Source organism: Pan paniscus, chromosome 15, assembly GCF_029289425.2.
Source record: "Pan paniscus chromosome 15, NHGRI_mPanPan1-v2.0_pri, whole genome shotgun sequence".
NCBI lineage: Eukaryota > Metazoa > Chordata > Mammalia > Primates > Hominidae > Pan > Pan paniscus.
The window spans coordinates 37,889,469-37,905,673 of record NC_073264.2 but is presented as its reverse complement, the minus strand read 5'-3'; the positions used below and the strand labels follow the sequence as shown (position 1 = coordinate 37,905,673).

At 48.1% G+C, this 16,205-nt stretch overlaps 2 protein-coding genes and 1 pseudogene across 2 annotated transcripts in view; 2 read left to right on the top strand and 1 right to left on the bottom strand.

Moving 5' to 3' along the window:
- Nucleotides 1–16,205, bottom strand: part of PAX9 (paired box 9) — a 119,659-nt gene that overhangs the window by 87,382 nt on the left and 16,072 nt on the right. The gene's annotated exons all lie outside the window — the stretch shown is intronic.
- Nucleotides 9,384–12,526, top strand: NKX2-8 (NK2 homeobox 8). Its single transcript, XM_003831783.7, has 2 exons — nt 9,384–10,024; nt 10,785–12,526. Exons 1-2 carry the CDS (start codon nt 9,868–9,870, stop codon nt 11,345–11,347), a joined length of 720 nt encoding a protein of 239 aa, XP_003831831.2. The 5' UTR covers nt 9,384–9,867; the 3' UTR covers nt 11,348–12,526.
- On the top strand, nt 14,247–15,108 carry LOC100969034 (large ribosomal subunit protein eL29-like; annotated as a pseudogene).

Below are 16,205 nucleotides of genomic sequence, written 5' to 3'. Positions count from 1 at the left end.
CTGGGAGCCAGCTGGCTTCTCCCTGCAGAATGGGGACTCTCCAGCCACTGTAGGGCTGGCACAGACGAGGGATGCAGGAGCCTGTCCCCCACCCACCACATTCACATTGTCTTCCAGGTAAATCCAGGAAGACAATGATGTGACACAGCTTTCCTTTAATTTGCCATTCTCTTTTCCCTTTTCTCTAATTTTCTCAGTAGGCGAAGAATTATACCTTAAAAAAAAAAAAGCTCAAAGCATTTTCCTTTGCCTTTCTAAAGCAGTCAACATTTGCCTGTTTCTGGTCCTTTCCAGGTAAGTGCATTTGTTTCCAATTCGTCTGATTCTGTTCTTATGTGGTGTTTCACACGTGCTAACGAGAGAGAACTTTTACTACAAGATGCTCTGGCTGAATTGAGAGGATTCAAATGCTACTTCAGGAACTCACATGCTAGAAAGAATGAATCCTGAAGCACAGAGACTCCAGGGGAAAAAAACCTGAAGCAGCAACAGAGCCACCCAGAAATGAAAACATTAGGGCTTGGGAGTCTCTATCCTACCATTAAAGTGAGATGAGAGCCTTTGCATTGCCAGCAGAGATTTGAGAGCCAGGAGAGCAAAGTAGGCCTGAGGCCAAAATCTGAAACTGGAGTGTCTCAGTAATGCTGCTGAGTTTAAAGACACCTTTTCTATAGGCAGCTTTCCCCTTACTCTGTTAGGAGAAGAAAGGCTATTCAAGGACTCATGATGCAGGGTATGCTGAAGTAAGAAGAACCCTACATTAGGAAAATCTGGGCTCCAAGCCAGGCTCTGTGAGATGCTGGGCAAGTCACCCAACCTCCCTCTGTGCCTCCGTTTCTTCTGTGAAAGGAAGGGGTTGAACTAGATAAAGTTCTCTACAGCTCTGTCACTGATAATCCTAAAGTTAGTATAGGACAGCTCCAAGTTGGTTATATGGGGGTAAAACTCAGCTTCTCCATAAGCATCTCACTTCTCCCAAGATACATTATTATTACAGCAACAATTGCCACACTTGAGTACCTACTAACTGTGGGCAAGCACTATGCCAAGCAACCAAAACAAATATCTCATTAATCCTCATAATCCCTGTATGAATTTTTATTTCCATTTATACATGAGGAAACACCGGCTCAAAGAAATTACAAAACTTGATCAAGGTCATTTAGGCACTATTGGGAGAGCCAGATGACAAACCCAGATCTGGTTCTATTTGATCCCCAAATGTGGTGCATGTTGGAAAGAAAAATCAGGTTGCTTGTTACGGACTATTAACTATACTTGACTAGATCAGCCTCAGTACTAGCTTAGTGCCTGGTGCTCCTGAGTTACTTACCATATATTTGTGGATTATAATTTTCTCAAAATTCTGCCCCTTGAGAGACCTGCATGCTACTGACAATAAAGTGAGGTGTGTGGGCAGTCTTGTGGTGGGGGGTGGAGGGGGTTGTACATTTTGCATAATTCCATGACTCTAGTTAGTGATTAGCCACTCCAATGAACAGCCTTCCGGATCCACCAAGAGTGTGATCGCTGGCCACAGCAGCCGGAGTGCAGACCTCCTGACATTTTGGTCATACTTGGAAGAAGAAAATTGGCTGTGGATACAGCGTAGCTTGGAACAAGAATATGACCATTCCCCACCACCTTGGCTCCCTCCTGAGCAGAACTCTGGGTGGCTAGCCTGGCCCCCAGGCTCCAGGTCTCTGTCGGTCTCCAGAACTGACACGAGTCACCTTGGGTGGTCCCTCCCATGCCCATTGTGCACGTGCAGCTTTCTGCCTATTGACATTAAGGGATGTGCCCCCACCTTCCCTTTGTTCCATCCTCGATTTAAGAGACATTTGTTCTCACTGGCTTTTAACTGATTTTCAATCTGTGTTCATTGCTGGGGTAAGTTAACTTTTAAAAAAATTCGACTTGCAAAGTGTTTCTGTGCTGCCCAATTAGCATTGTAACAGACGAAGCTGTTTGGAAACAAATACAACTTAAACCAGATAAAGCCACACTGCTAGTCACTGAGATGCTGGAAAAACAAAACAAAACAAAAACCCCCAAAACCACATACACACACACACACACACAACCAAACAAAAAAACAAATCACAACAGGATCCCTACATATCAGACTTTGTTCCCTACATGGACTTTTAAAATGTACAGGCCTTCAGGTCCCTTAATTGGCATCTGAACAAACCACCAAGCCCTTTCTCCTCTACACTTGGTGGTGTGGTACTCCAGAAGTGATGAAACTGACTCCCTGCCACTTGCCTTCCCTTTACCATCCTCCAACTGGTAAAAGCCCTGGCTGGCTGGAGATGGGGGATCCCTAAGCTGAGACAAGCACTCACCCTCTCACTTTCTCCTCCCTTCCTCCTTCCCTTCACCTGTCCCACCCACCTCCCTTCAGTGCAAACTACCTCAGATTCAGTTAGAGACACTTGTAGGTTTCCCCCTTCATCCCCATCTCCATGCTACCCCTTAGGGATGCTCTTGTGATCAATCAGCTGCCTGGAGAATCAGGATCTCACTCCGACTTCCCTAGGATTTGAATAATAGAAAACTTCAATAACAGAAAAACAGTGTAATTCATAAAAGGAGATATTCATGTACTTTTCCTAATGGTTCTATAAAAGAGATGACTAAAATAATTCATGGAACTTGAGTAGTTTTTTATTTTTATTACAGAAAAAACCAGAAGGCTAAATTCACCAGGGATGACCTGCTAATGATCTTGGATAACCCCTGCATTCTGGCATCTGAGCTTTCACAAAATTCATCATTATAAAATCATTTTAATAATACGTAAGAAATAGAATGTCTAACTTTAGGTACATATTTATACTTTTGATTTTCCCCATCTAAATTGGCCTTATAGCCCAGTCCTTTCGTGTAAGAAAAATTTTTAAAAGGAAGGTTTTGTTTTGGTTTTAAAGTAGCCAAACCTAAAGAAGCAACTACAATAGAATCTGTGACCATCTATTTCTTTCTCATACTGCAAACTGACTGAACATATCCTTACTCCCAGTGCCCAAGAAAAAAAAAACTGTGTTTTCATTATGTATAAAAATGTGCACATCCTGATGGCATAGCCATCCAAGAATATATCAGTCGAGTTTATGTAAACTGACTTGACGTGAGGAGCTGCTAATGAAAATGAGCACTGGAAACACGCTGCTCATGGGTGGATGTGTCAAGCACAGATGGTCTTCACGGTGAATTCACGTGGACCACGGACAGAGGAAAGCTGGAAACAGACTAGCTGGAAACAGTGGGGAAGTAACCTGGGGTTGGTGATAAATTAAATGAGAGCTTGACAAAACGTGGAATCCAAAAAATGCAATGAAAGTTTTCTGAGATGCTGTCTTGTTTCCTCAGGTTTGTGTTACAAAGCAAAATGTTACATTTTAAGAATAAGCCAAGGACACTTTAGGATGGAGCTTGTTAACAAAAGGAATGTGGTCAGCATAGAAACAATTATGGGGCTGTTTGTTTGTTTGTTTGTTTGTCTCACTTAATTAAAGGCCATACCCGATTAAAAAATACAAACATATATTAGGATGAATTTATTATCTTGGGGATACTGAAGCTATCATTTAAAAATAATCTACCTAAAGCACAGTTTTACTATACTTAAGTTGTGTTAAACATGGCATATATATTTTTGTGCCAAAAAGAATTTCCTTAGATAAAGTCATTTCTTAGTTGTTTCCTAACTTAAACAAGTTCAATTTATGGGTTTTAAGATTCAGAGCAAGGCAAATAGAACAATAAATTTCTCAAGAAATTCTAAACGCCCTTCTTCGTACCCTGTCGCTAAACCTAAAATGCCCAGCGTGGAGCTTTGTCGTTTATATATTTGTCTGATGGATCCAGAAGTAGTTTCCATGGTAAGCTCCCTGTGCACAAGAAGCAGGGTGAGTGGAATGTCTCCTGCCAATGAAGAACTTTTCACTGACAGTGATAAAGGCCAGGAACCTCCTTCACACAAATGATTGAAAAACAGAACACGGAGGACATTTTTATTTTGTTTTGTTTCTTTTGTGTGGTATGTGACTTCAGTGCAAATACCCATTTAATCAAGAATACAAAGACAGCCACCTTTGCTGGTTAAGGGATTTCCAGAGGCTGCAGTAAACATATATAGTTCTTTTACTTTTTTTGTGGGGAAATTCCCACAAGCAGTCATTTCTTGCTTCTGTTGTGTATTTGTGCCACCTCTTGGAAGACGGGGAAAGATTTTTCCAAGGGAAAATTAAGAGTAAACTAGATAGGATCTAGAAAAATTTGAAGTGTTTGAAAAACTAAAGCTTATCTATTGTCGTAATTTTTAGAACTATAAAGACTTTGGGAAAGAATATAAAAGCTACTCTCAACTGGAACTTTTCCATCCATGCTTATCCTCTTTGAGTTGATGAGATCAAATTGAACCTGTAGCTTCTAAGCTAGCACATGCTGTCTTTCTCTTTCACTTTTTACTCTTTCTTTTCTAATACCTTCTATTACAATGGACTCTCTTTCTCTTATTTAGGTCCTCTTCATCCTCCCCACTGATTTCTTCAATTCTAGGGATATCTCAGTCTATCTCGCCTTTAAGTCCCTCTTTAAGTTTTCCATCTTCCAGATAATCTCTTGTGACTGAGACTAAGTGTGAATATACATTGTAAACATTCTCAAATGTGTAAAATATGAAGTGATATTTTTATTACTACTATCATCGACATCGCTAAGAGAATTGAACATCTGATTCTTTGGCCCTTTGAAAGACTGGGATCCCTGTCTTCACAGAATATTAACAAATACTTCTCCAGAATGATTGGTTTAGTGTTTTGTTTAAATTTCTGTCAAGTAAGACAGAAATAATACCTCACTTTAATGATGGGATCCTTTTAGAATTCCAGAGATGATCTAAGAACAAAGTAAAGGTATATTTTAAAAGACCCCATTATAATGCTTGGGCAATTTAAAAAATAATAACTGGCTTGAACTGAAGTGTTGATGGTTAGTTATAAGCACGCACTATGGGTAGGCCTATGTGAGATACTGGGGCTGAGATCATCGAATATGTTCCTGGGGTCAGTCTACCCTGTCAGTGTCTGCATGTAGCATTAAATATGACTTAGGGCCTGGAACTTTATTATGTAAACATCAATAAGAATTCTGTGTTATAGAAACTACATCTATATCAGTGAGCAAAGGAGTATAACATGGTACTTTAAAAAAAAGCTTAGACAAAAATAAGAGGTTCAGGTCTGGACAAATAAGATCTGACACCCCTCCTCCAAGGTGTGTTACTATTTTTATTCTGCTAACTTACATATCATGCCAAAACAGCTATCCTTATTATACCATTGTAAGGCATAAGGAAGACTAGAATATTTAATAAACTAAAATTTAAACAGTTATTTGCTGGCTTTTTAGCAAATGGTAAGGATGGATATTTAATAAAATAAGTTTATTTTTCAATTAATTGAACCATTTTACTTCTATATATTTTTTCATGTACATACTTAAACAACTAGAGAAACATATTAGGAAAGAAAAGCTTTCCCTCTAGAGATCAAGAACAATAACAAAGTCAATGTAAAGTCATTATTTTAAGAGACTGAAGGTAGGATCATTCAAATCTTGTCATTTGGCATTAAACAATAAAATCTAAAGCCATTTCAAAAATGGACTAAATTTCCAGCCTGAAAATAATTGCTGTTTGTTCCTTGTTCTGTGTGTATATATCATCAACATAACTAAGAAAGAATCACAGCCAAGCCTGGACTACTGTCAAGCAATTGATTATTAGCCATTAGAAGGGAAATGTTTACTTGTTTTTAGAAAGAAAGGCAAAGAGATCTGATTTTAAATGATGCCTTTTCCTTACATCCTATGACCAATCAAGATCATCCACTTCTTCTTGGAAGTGTCAGAACCCCATTTTCATTTTCCTTTTGCTATTTTAACCACAACAGTGATAAAGAGGGGGGAGCAGTTGCTATGAGGCAAAGAAAAATGTCCTGGCAGTTGAGGGCCCTCCATCTATCAAGGGGAATTTGCAGTGTTGCCTCTCTTCAATACTGTATAGATTTGCAGGATTTTGTGAAACACTTAACCAAAATGGAAGGATTTAAAAACGGAATGCAAGATATAGACACAATCATTTTTTTCAAAATCAGGATGCTTTAGTTTTATTTCAGAATTTTCTAGTCTTAAAATCTTAAGCACGTGGTAGTGATAATCATCTCTGGACAATACTTCTGAAAGGATGATTATTGTGGACAGCTTAAATATACTCATATATTACAGGTGCCTAAACATTAAAAACTCTTACTGGAATTGAGATATACTACATCCAATTACAAGAAAACAACTACTTAGCTAATTAAATAATAATATTCACATGGTATGTTAAGTTGCAAAGAAGTTCAATTGTCCAGAACACCAAATAATATATGAAAATCTGGAAATAATGTCCAGTTAAATGCTTACTTGTGATTCTAAGAATCTCTTGGGAATTGGAGGCAATTCGTATATATCTCCAATGTGTAAAAAACTTAAGATTAGCTTGACTGTCTTTTCCTATTGACCCAATATCAAAATAATTTTCCCCTCCCATGTCTGTGAATTTATCTGATGTGAAAAGGCAATATAGAAAGTACCTTTCTCTAATTCTGGCTTTCCTGCATTTCTTCAGAAGGCACAGTTTATATTGAACAATTTCTTGGAGTCCCCCGGTTTTAGCTCTCAGAGATAATTCAGCTAAATCCGCGGAGCAGAGCTGAGAGGAAGGTTGGCCTATGGCAGAGGCACTTATGGCAGAGGAGGAGGGAATCCAAGATGAAGCAGGTAAGCTGCAGCCCTTTCTAGAACCAGGAGCTACAGGGTTTCCATGGGACATCGAAAATGCAGACCAAGGCCCAGGAACACTGTTTCCGAAGCCCGTGAACATGAAGCTAGAAGTAATATTTGGAGCGAATCCCAGAGCAAAGTCCTTCCCAGAGCACAAGTGCTAGATGGGGCCTGTATCTCTGCTTTGGAAGCCAAACACTAAGAGTAAAAGCAAATATTTGATGCTGAAGAGCTCTTAAGAGCTGAAGAGCGCCATTTACTTATTTCTACACGTCAGTGTGGGCTTAGGATGTTAAATAGATTAAAAGGCTAAGAGAGGTCAGTCACTCAAGGAAAGACTCTTCTTTTGCTTCTCCTGACTTGGTTCTCTTCCCTAAATTGTTATCCACCCCACCCTACTCCTGTGGAGGATCCTTGGGAAACTCAAAAGATGACACCTCCTCTCCTAGAACATCCTGGAGACGGAGTCAGTCCCGGGGCTAAGAATTCGAGAACCTGAGGGAGGAGGGAGTCTAAATATCCGGCTGGTAAATGCTACAATGAAGATAGGTTTAGAAAAATTCCTGAGATACAGAATCATAAAACTGGTAGGGTCCTTAGAAATTACCAAATCTATTCTCCTACTATCTTCTGTATCAGATTAATTTAAAAAAAAAAAAGGAAGGAAGGAAGCTTAGAGAAATGAGGTGGTTAGAGATAGGTAGGGGCAGAGCGAGGATGCGAACCGATTTCCAGGCCAGAGCTCCTTCTACCTTACACAGTCTCATAGTTCAAGACCGAATTTGGGAATCAGTCTTAACGCTTGCTTCCCCAGGACGGTCTTTGTCAGTGCCTCAGCTTCTCACTAGGGAGGTGGGCTGGCAGAGATTGCCAGGCCTCGGGCTCTGGCCAGAGATAAGTCCGCGAGGCCTGGAGCCAGTCTGCGACCTGCCCACTCTCTAGACGCTGGGGGCTCGGGAGCTGAGGAGCGGTGCGCGGCGGGTTTCCAGACTCCGCTGTCCCCTGCCCACTCCAGGCTCCCGCCCCGGCCCCGTCTGCAGAGAGGACAGCCAAGTCATTTCAGTTTAATCTTATTTAAAAAGACATAACTAATAAATCTATTGCCGGGGCCGCGGAAAGACGGCCAGCAGAGTCGATCGTGCTCCTAATCCCATCGAACCCCATTGAAAACCATGACAACACCGGACAAGCTCCGATTTATCCCGGCACGTTAAAGCGCATTGTGAGCAGACGTCAATCATGCATTATTCCGGACTGAACAAATGCAAAATCTTGACTGGAACAAATGCTTCCAACAGGTCCGGGGCGTCGAGCTCCATTTCCCCTTTGTCCGCGGCCTAGCAGTTGGCCTGTATTGGGGTTGCCTCCGCCCGACCACCCAGCGCGCGGTGCAGCTCCGGGCACCTCGGGCACGCTTGATAGGGAGGCTGCTGGGGAGGGTGCGCGGGGCTTGACAGGGCCGCCGCCGCCGCATCCGAGCCAGGTTCGAGTTCAGCCCGGGAGGAGCCAGGACTTCTGGTGCAGCCACCCAAGTACAGAGCCCTTCGCTACAATTTAGCAACTAAATATCCAAACTACTAGCTTCAGTAGGAGAGGCCTCTGAGAGGGCGTTCCTCTGTAGATTGAAGCGCGGCCAGAGCTAGGCCATGGCCCAACAAAATGTATCCACGGCGGCCTGTTCCCTGCGCCTCCTACATTGATCATTTTCTAGGGTGGAACTGTGGAAACTAGAAGATCCCAGAGAAACCCATGGCCGGTGGTATTTTCTGCCGGGTAGGCCCTGTCCTAATTCTCCAGATTGGTCCATTCCCGGACCAAGGCGGGCAGCCTCGTCAGGGTCTGCCATGCTGCGAGCGGGGAGCGTAGGCCATGGGCAGGCTCCTGGGCAAAGACCAAAGCCCAGGCAGTGAGACTGACGTTGAGGCTATGGGGCCAAGGCGCACAGGCGGCACCAGTTCATCTGGCGACTCCAAGGAGGCCTCAAAGCCCTCACAGGATGCCCTGAGAAGCGCCCCCGCCCAGGGGCTCTAGAGCGGGCCTGGACCCAAATTTGTGGAGCTCGGCCTCCGAGCTCCGCGATCGGCAGCGGCCGGGCGAAGCTGGGCCAAAGAGACCGGCACTGTAGACCTAAGTAGCTTGGCTACAAGCCTCTTCTGTTTTGCCGGCCTGTGGAGACGTGGAGCTGGGGCTCCGAATGTTGTCCCAGCCCTTCCTCAGCACCTCTGAGGCTGTTGGGGGGATGTATGGTGTGATCAGAGGCTCCCAGCGGCCGTTGAAACCCCTGGGCCAATGCTGGCAGGGCCAGGCTAATCTTTACGCCCTCCTGAAACTTGTCATCCTGAATCTTAGAGGGGCCCAAGCAAAAAGAGAAAGGGAGCGCGCCAGAGTTTAACGCCGCTTTGTAAATCACTTTCTGGATAATTGCGGGAAACTACCACTCCAGCAAACAAGCTCGAAGAATAAAGCAAACAGGGAATAAATTCCTGGGTGCTAATAAACCCACCCCTGCCGCCCCCACCCTTCCCGGCGCTCCCGCGGGGCCTGGCCTCAAGTCAGCGCAGGAGGAGGAGGAGGAGGAAGCTGGGGCTGGGTCAGGCGGGTGGTGGCCACCGCTCGCCACCCAAGATGTTATTCACTGGTAACAATCCCCATTATCTGTCCCCACTTTGGGCTAATCAGACAGAATCGCTAATGCCGAATGCTGCTTCCTGCAGCCTCTGGGAGGTAACTGGGCGCCAAGGGGCGGGGTGCGGGGCGGGGCGGGGGCGGAGGTGGCACCTTCCGGGCTCGCCCCGGCTCTGGTCCAGTGCTCATTCAGGTACTTAACACCCTGGAGACCCGGACCTCGGCTTTCAAAGCGGCCTGGGTGGGAAGAGCTGTTTATATAAACAGAGATTCCGCTGTAAATGCGCTAATATCCCGGCTGCCAGCGCATGGCGAGCGCCTCCCACGCCCATCCGTAGGAGCGGCGTCCCGGCCGCCCCTCCGTTCCCAGCCTGCCCTGCCCCCGCCTCCTTCCCCTCCTCGGCCATGGCCACCTCTGGACGCCTGAGCTTCACCGTGCGCAGCCTTCTAGATTTACCCGAGCAGGACGCGCAACACCTGCCGAGGCGGGAGCCAGAACCACGCGCCCCCCAGCCCGACCCCTGCGCCGCCTGGCTGGATTCGGAGCGCGGCCACTACCCTTGTGAGTGCGTGGTGGATTGCGGTGCGGGGTGGGAGGTAGGAGGCGTGGGGCAGCAGAACCAAGGGCCCAGCCCACGCGGGGCCGGAAAGCCGAAATCCCAGCCCAGAGTTTAGATTTCCTCAGTCTTGGAAACGGGAGCCCTGTCCTCGAACCCCTAACGCATTCGTCCCGGTCGGCACATCCTAAGAGCAGATCCCTGCCTGGCACTGGTGCTCCGAGATTTGGGGTTTCTGTGTCTGACGATTTCTAGAGGTCGGAATAATTGAAATTTAAAACGCGCCGCCACCTGCCGCCCCCCCCCGCCCCCTCTCCATGCCTGAAAACACGGCCACGATCTCCAGGCCTCCGTCTGGGATGGCCAGTGTTGGCGAGTTTACCCCCACCCCCTTCCCACTCAGGGCTCCGCAAACCTCGGCACACTGCAGTGCAGTCGACCTGGAGGAGGCCGGCGCTGGTGACCCAGCTTGTGATAAACTGGTCGGCCAGCGCAACTACCGGTGCGGACATGTTAAGAGGGCCCCGGGGTGGGTTTCTTCGGGGCACGATCTCAGGCCCGCTGATGACCGCTGTGGTATGAATGAGGTCACCGCATTCGGAGAGGTGGATGTCCAGATGTGGACTCAGGAAATGGCCTCATCCCGAAAGTCTCGGGCTAGTGGGCGTGCCCTCCGGCCAGTGCCTCCACGCCCGCGCCAGAAGGGCAGCAGGCCCTCGTAGGGTCCGGCGTCTCACCCACCCGTGTCTCCTTTGCTGTCCCTAGCCTCGGACGAGAGCAGCCTGGAGACCAGCCCGCCAGACTCGTCGCAGCGGCCGTCCGCTAGGCCCGCGTCTCCGGGCTCGGACGCCGAGAAAAGGAAGAAGCGGCGGGTGCTATTCTCCAAGGCGCAGACGCTGGAGTTGGAGCGGCGCTTCCGGCAGCAGCGGTACCTGTCTGCGCCCGAGCGCGAGCAGCTGGCGAGCCTGCTTCGCCTCACGCCCACGCAGGTCAAGATCTGGTTCCAGAATCATCGCTACAAGCTGAAGCGCGCTCGCGCTCCAGGGGCGGCGGAGTCGCCTGACCTGGCAGCATCCGCCGAGCTGCACGCCGCGCCCGGCCTGCTGCGTCGCGTGGTGGTGCCGGTGCTTGTTCGCGACGGGCAGCCGTGCGGCGGCGGCGGCGGTGGCGAGGTGGGAACCGCCGCGGCCCAGGACAAGTGCGGCGCCCCTCCAGCCGCCGCCTGCCCTCTGCCGGGCTACCCTGCCTTCGGTCCCGGCTCGGCGCTTGGCCTCTTCCCCGCCTACCAGCACTTAGCATCCCCCGCCCTGGTCTCCTGGAACTGGTGAGGCCGCAGGGCAGCACCTGGGGCTACCCTCGACTTTGGAGCGCGCTCTGCGATTGGAGCAGGGCCGGAGCCGAACGCCTGGAACGCTCTCCGTCCGCCTCCCTGCAGCCCCATCTCCTTGGGTGCCAGGGTCCCTGGCGCGCCCTCATCAGCCGTCGCGCAAGCACACACGAGGGACGTGTGCCAGAGCCCCCTCCCTCAGCTTCCCTCCACCGCCAGCCCCAGAGTTAGATTTTATGCTTGGGCCTTATTTGTATATTTTTAAATAGCGATTTGTATGGGAAGCAAGTTATTTTTTTAAAAAATAGAGTATTTTTCCTCGTAGTTCGAGAATAAAATGTGTGGGGTTGGGTCCCCTGCGCGCCTGCGGGGAACGTAGGCGGGAGTCGTGCCCCCCAGACCGGTGTTCGCATCGCTGGCTCGCCCCTTGACTGGCTAAGTGGGGCCCGGCCCCAGCTGGATCGAAGGGCGGGTTGCAGTCCCGACACGGCTTTAGGAAGATACCTGGGGGATGGAGGGGTGGTGATGTCAGGGTTGGGCGCGGGAAGAAAAGGAGAGGAGGAAGCTGAGGCAACTTTGGGATTCTTGTCAGCGGGAGGCGTCACTGGCCCCAGAGTGACTCCGACTCTCCGCTGGGCTCCCCGAGCTGCTGGCGTTTCGAATACCGAAAAGTCAACCCTGTGGACCACGACAGGGCAGAAGGAGTTTCTCCGGAGATGAGCCGGCGAGGCCAGGTGCGGGGCGCGCTGCACCGGAGCAGCCCAGGCCTGGCCGCAAGCTGTTTCCAGAGTGCAGGAGCCAAGTGCTCGGGAACCCTTTGAAAAGTGCCTGAGGACCTGAAGAGCACCGGGGAATTTGTAACCCCTATTTAAGCCTGCAAGTTCCTAAGTTAGCTGTGATTTCCTGTCTCCTCATGGCGCAGTACCTGGCCAGGGTGGGGAGGAGGACGTGAAGACATCAAAGGGTCGGGGGAACGACCGGCACAGGGCTTTTCCTCTGGGCAGATCCGGGAGGACGCGACTCCCAGCTGAGGGAGGGCCGCCTGGGGGAGCCTTGGGAATCCGAGATTGGGGCAGGTTCACCCCGGCCAGTGCACACTAGCACCCCTTGGGTTTGTAACTGCCCCGCTAGGGCCTCCTGTGCAAGCAGTCACTTTCTCACAGAAGCGACGACCTCGCTCCCAGGCACCACTGCTGGGAGATGCGCCAGAGGAGAGCAGTTGGGGCATCAGGTGCGGGGAAGGGAGCCAAGGGCCCTTATGGAGGTCTCTAAGGAGGAGTCATGGGCCTGTTAGGGGCTCTAGCTTTCTTGTCCAAGGAGGAAGAAGGGGAGGATGAAGGGTGGCTGAGGCAGTGTTATCACCTGGGATTTTGGGGGGTGGAGAGAGAAAGAAAGAAGGGGAGAGGGGGAAGGGAGTGGGGTGTTTGGGTCTCAGCTGCCGGCCACCTTGCCTTCCATATGGATGCGGTTATCTTAGAAGAATCTCGATCCTTAAACCTCTTTTTGTCTTGGGAACTGAAAAGGGCATTGTCAGGCCTGAAAAGGACCTAGACAAAATCCGCACTGTTTGGATTCAGGACTCTGTTTAATCAGTCCCTGGTGACAATGTAGTGGGTGTTAGGCAGGACAATAGTATCTTTTTAAACCTTGTGGCCTTCAGGAAGACAAAGGGCTTGAATTTTATGGGCTTACAACTTCAATTAGAACAGTGCCAGTGTGCATGGGAGATTATCAAATTTGTATCATAAAACCCCTTTCTAATAAATGATTGCTGGGGAGGGAGCCTGAACATTGTAAGACAGATATTGGGACCTGCCAGGGGGCTTCCCAGTTAGCTCTGGCACAGCAGATGTGAAAGAAAAGGAGGTAATGATTTCTGAAGAAGGCCGGTGTTAGGACTGGCCTCTGGTCATCTGGCTGGGTGCTTGGATTTTCCATGATCTTCCTGCATAGGGGTATTTTCTCCAAGAAGGGGGGTAAAGATTGGTAGCTTGTTTTCTACTACTGGTGGTGACAAAGACCACCAGAATATTCTTAGGGAGAAATTGAAAAATCACTGCCTGTCCAATTCCTTGACTTTTTCTAGAGCTCCAGAGAAAGTAGGTCTTGGAGTGTGCAGTGGAGAAGGCCTTACATAGGAGGCCCACAGGACAAAGGGATTTAGACTGTAGAGAGGGCCTCTTTCCAGGAGGCTCTTTGTGGGAGTACAGCCTTAGTCAAATTCATCCTGGTCCTAAATGGTCAGCAGAGGTCTAACCAAGAAGCCACATTCAGCTGCTTGCCAGTGGGGTGGCCAGAGCCCCAGCAAGATGCCCACTCAGGAGCCAGCTTGTGTACTGGGCAAGAGGAGGGCAGCAGTTTCCTGTGACAGAAGCACTGGCAGCCATAAGGTATAAACTGTGGCCCACTTCCTTTCTCTCCTTTTCCTTTAGGCTGATAAGGTCCTTCCTTTAAAGAGGAAAAAACCTTAGGGGAAAGTTTAACTAGCACTCTCATCACCACCAATCCATTTCAGAGACCTAGGCTGTCAGATTTTTGGGGGATTTTTTTTGTTGTTCACAAGATAAGCTGGAAAAAGATAAATGTCAATCTCCTTTGTGGTCTAAAGATGAATTCTTACAATTTCTGACAAAAGCTGAACCCAAGGCCTCTCTACCAGCCACTGTGAGAACAGTTAAGATCTCCCATCCTGGATGAAAGTACTTCAAACCCATCACCCATCACCCACATCACAAGGCAGATTCACACTCAGCAAACTTTTATTGAGACGTACTGTGTTGCAGGCATTTTTAAAGGTACTTTCACAGTTGATCTCACAGAAACCTTACACTGTATACATAATACTCCCATTTTATAGATAAGAAACTGCGGCTTGGGGACCTGCGGCTTAAGGTGCAGACATGGCCAAGTCCAAGAACCACACCACACACAACCGGTCCCGAAAATGGCACAGAAATAGTGTCAAGAAACCACAATCACAAAGGTACAAATCTCTTAAGGGGATGGACCCTAAGTTCCTGAGGAACATGTGCTTTGCCAAGAGCACAACAAGAAGGGCCTAAAGAAGATGCAGGCCAGCAATGCCAAGGCTGTGAGTGTATGTGCTGAGGCTATCAAGGCCCTCGTAAAGGCCAAGGAGGTTAACCCCAAGATTCCGAAGGGTGTCACCTGCAAGCTCAAATGACTTGCCTACATTGCCCACCCCAAACTTGGGAAGCATGCCCGTGCCCGCATTGCCAAGGGGCTCAAGCTGTGCCAGCCAAAGGCCAAGGCAAAGGATCAAACCAAGGCCCAGGCTGCAGCTCCCGCTTCAGTTCCAGCTCAGGCTCCAAAAGGTGCCCAGGCCCCTATAAAGGCTTCAGATAGATATCTCTGTCTATCTATCTGGACATGAGGACATGTCCATGAGGACAGGACTGGTGTGACTCCCCCACCCCCAGGCTGCCGTCTGCATGGGGCTGGGGTCCTCCTGTGCTATTTGTACACGTAAAACTGAGGCAGGAAAAAAAAAAGAAAGAAACTGAGGCTCAATGGGTGGGGCTAAGTGGCTTGCCCAAAGCAGTTATAAACCTCAAGGAATGTTACTGTTGTCCTCAGCTTAACTCATATTTAGTCACCCTACAAGCTGCCCTTGAGAACAATTGTAATCTGGAGGTAATGATTATATACATATAAAAATGTGGCTTAACTAGGGGTTACAAGTTCGCCGGTGCTCTTCAGGTCCCCAGGCACTTTTCAAAGGGTCCCAGCCTCATCTCCGGAGAAACTCCTTCTGCCCTGTCATGGTCCACAGGGTTGAATTTTTGGTATTTGGAACGCCGGCAGCTCTGGGAGCCCAGCGGAGCCTTGGAGTCACTCTGGGGCCAGAGACGCCTCCCACTGACAAGAATCCCAAAGTTGTCTCAGCTTCCTGATATATATATATAATCACACAACCCTTATAAGCTCTCTTATGGATAGTCTGAAAGGATGAAAAAACACACTTAAAAGTACTCTACACAGCTCAGGGCCACTCACAGAGGCTGGCCACATATCACAGTAGTTGCTAGTATGTACTGATGTTTTCTGTGTATAAGGCAATATTCTAAGACCTTTACCTCATATTAACTCATTCAATTTTCACAACTCCACCAGATGCTACTACTCCCACTACACAAGTGGGAAAATTGAAGGCCAAAAAGGTTAGAAGAGACTTGTCCAGGGTCATACGGCTGGTAAGTGACATAGAGGATCTGAACCCAAGCCGTCTAGTTCCAGATCTTACACCTTTGGCCACATGGTGGGAATTGTTTCCCCTTCTTTGTTTTATTTCTCCCGGCTGACAGTTCTGGTTACCTTCCTCACAGATGCATCTCTAAAGACATGTTCTTTAGCATCTCTATGTCTCTCTGTCTTTGTCTCTCCCCCTGTCTACCAGACTTCCAGTTTTTGGACACAGCTTCTGTGTTTCTGCTAAGTCTTTGTGAGCATTCTTGTCCAGCTGTCAATGAAACAGAGCTCTTGTCTGCAGCTTGCAACATTCTCCTGTGACTATCATTCCACCATTCTTCTTCCAGAAAAACATGTGCTGCTGCTGCCTTGACACCAGTTGTCCACTCGGTGTTGGGTAGAGTCGCTGCTGACTCTGATAAGCTCCCCTAAGCTCTTCCCCAATCCCAGGCCCAGGTCCCTGTGGAGCTTGATGGCTTTGGCTTTCCTAACCCTCTTCCCAGCCATCTTTTTCCTCCCTAGGTCTCCAGTTTTATCCTTATTATTAAACATCATCCTCTTCACATTTTCTCTCTCTTCTTCCATTGTAAACATTTTCACTTCATCTCACTTAAGTTTCTTGCAGGCGGAGATTGCAATTTTCACTTCAA

What these genes read in the sequence shown, in the direction of transcription:
- NKX2-8 (XM_003831783.7), top strand. Translation starts at nt 9,868, where the DNA reads ATGGCCACCTCTGGACGCCTGAGCTTCACCGTGCGCAGCCTTCTAGAT. An exon ending in GGAGCGCGGCCACTACCCTT is followed by an intron (nt 10,025 to 10,784) that starts GTGAGTGCGTGG and finishes TGCTGTCCCTAG; the next exon opens with CCTCGGACGAGAGCAGCCTG.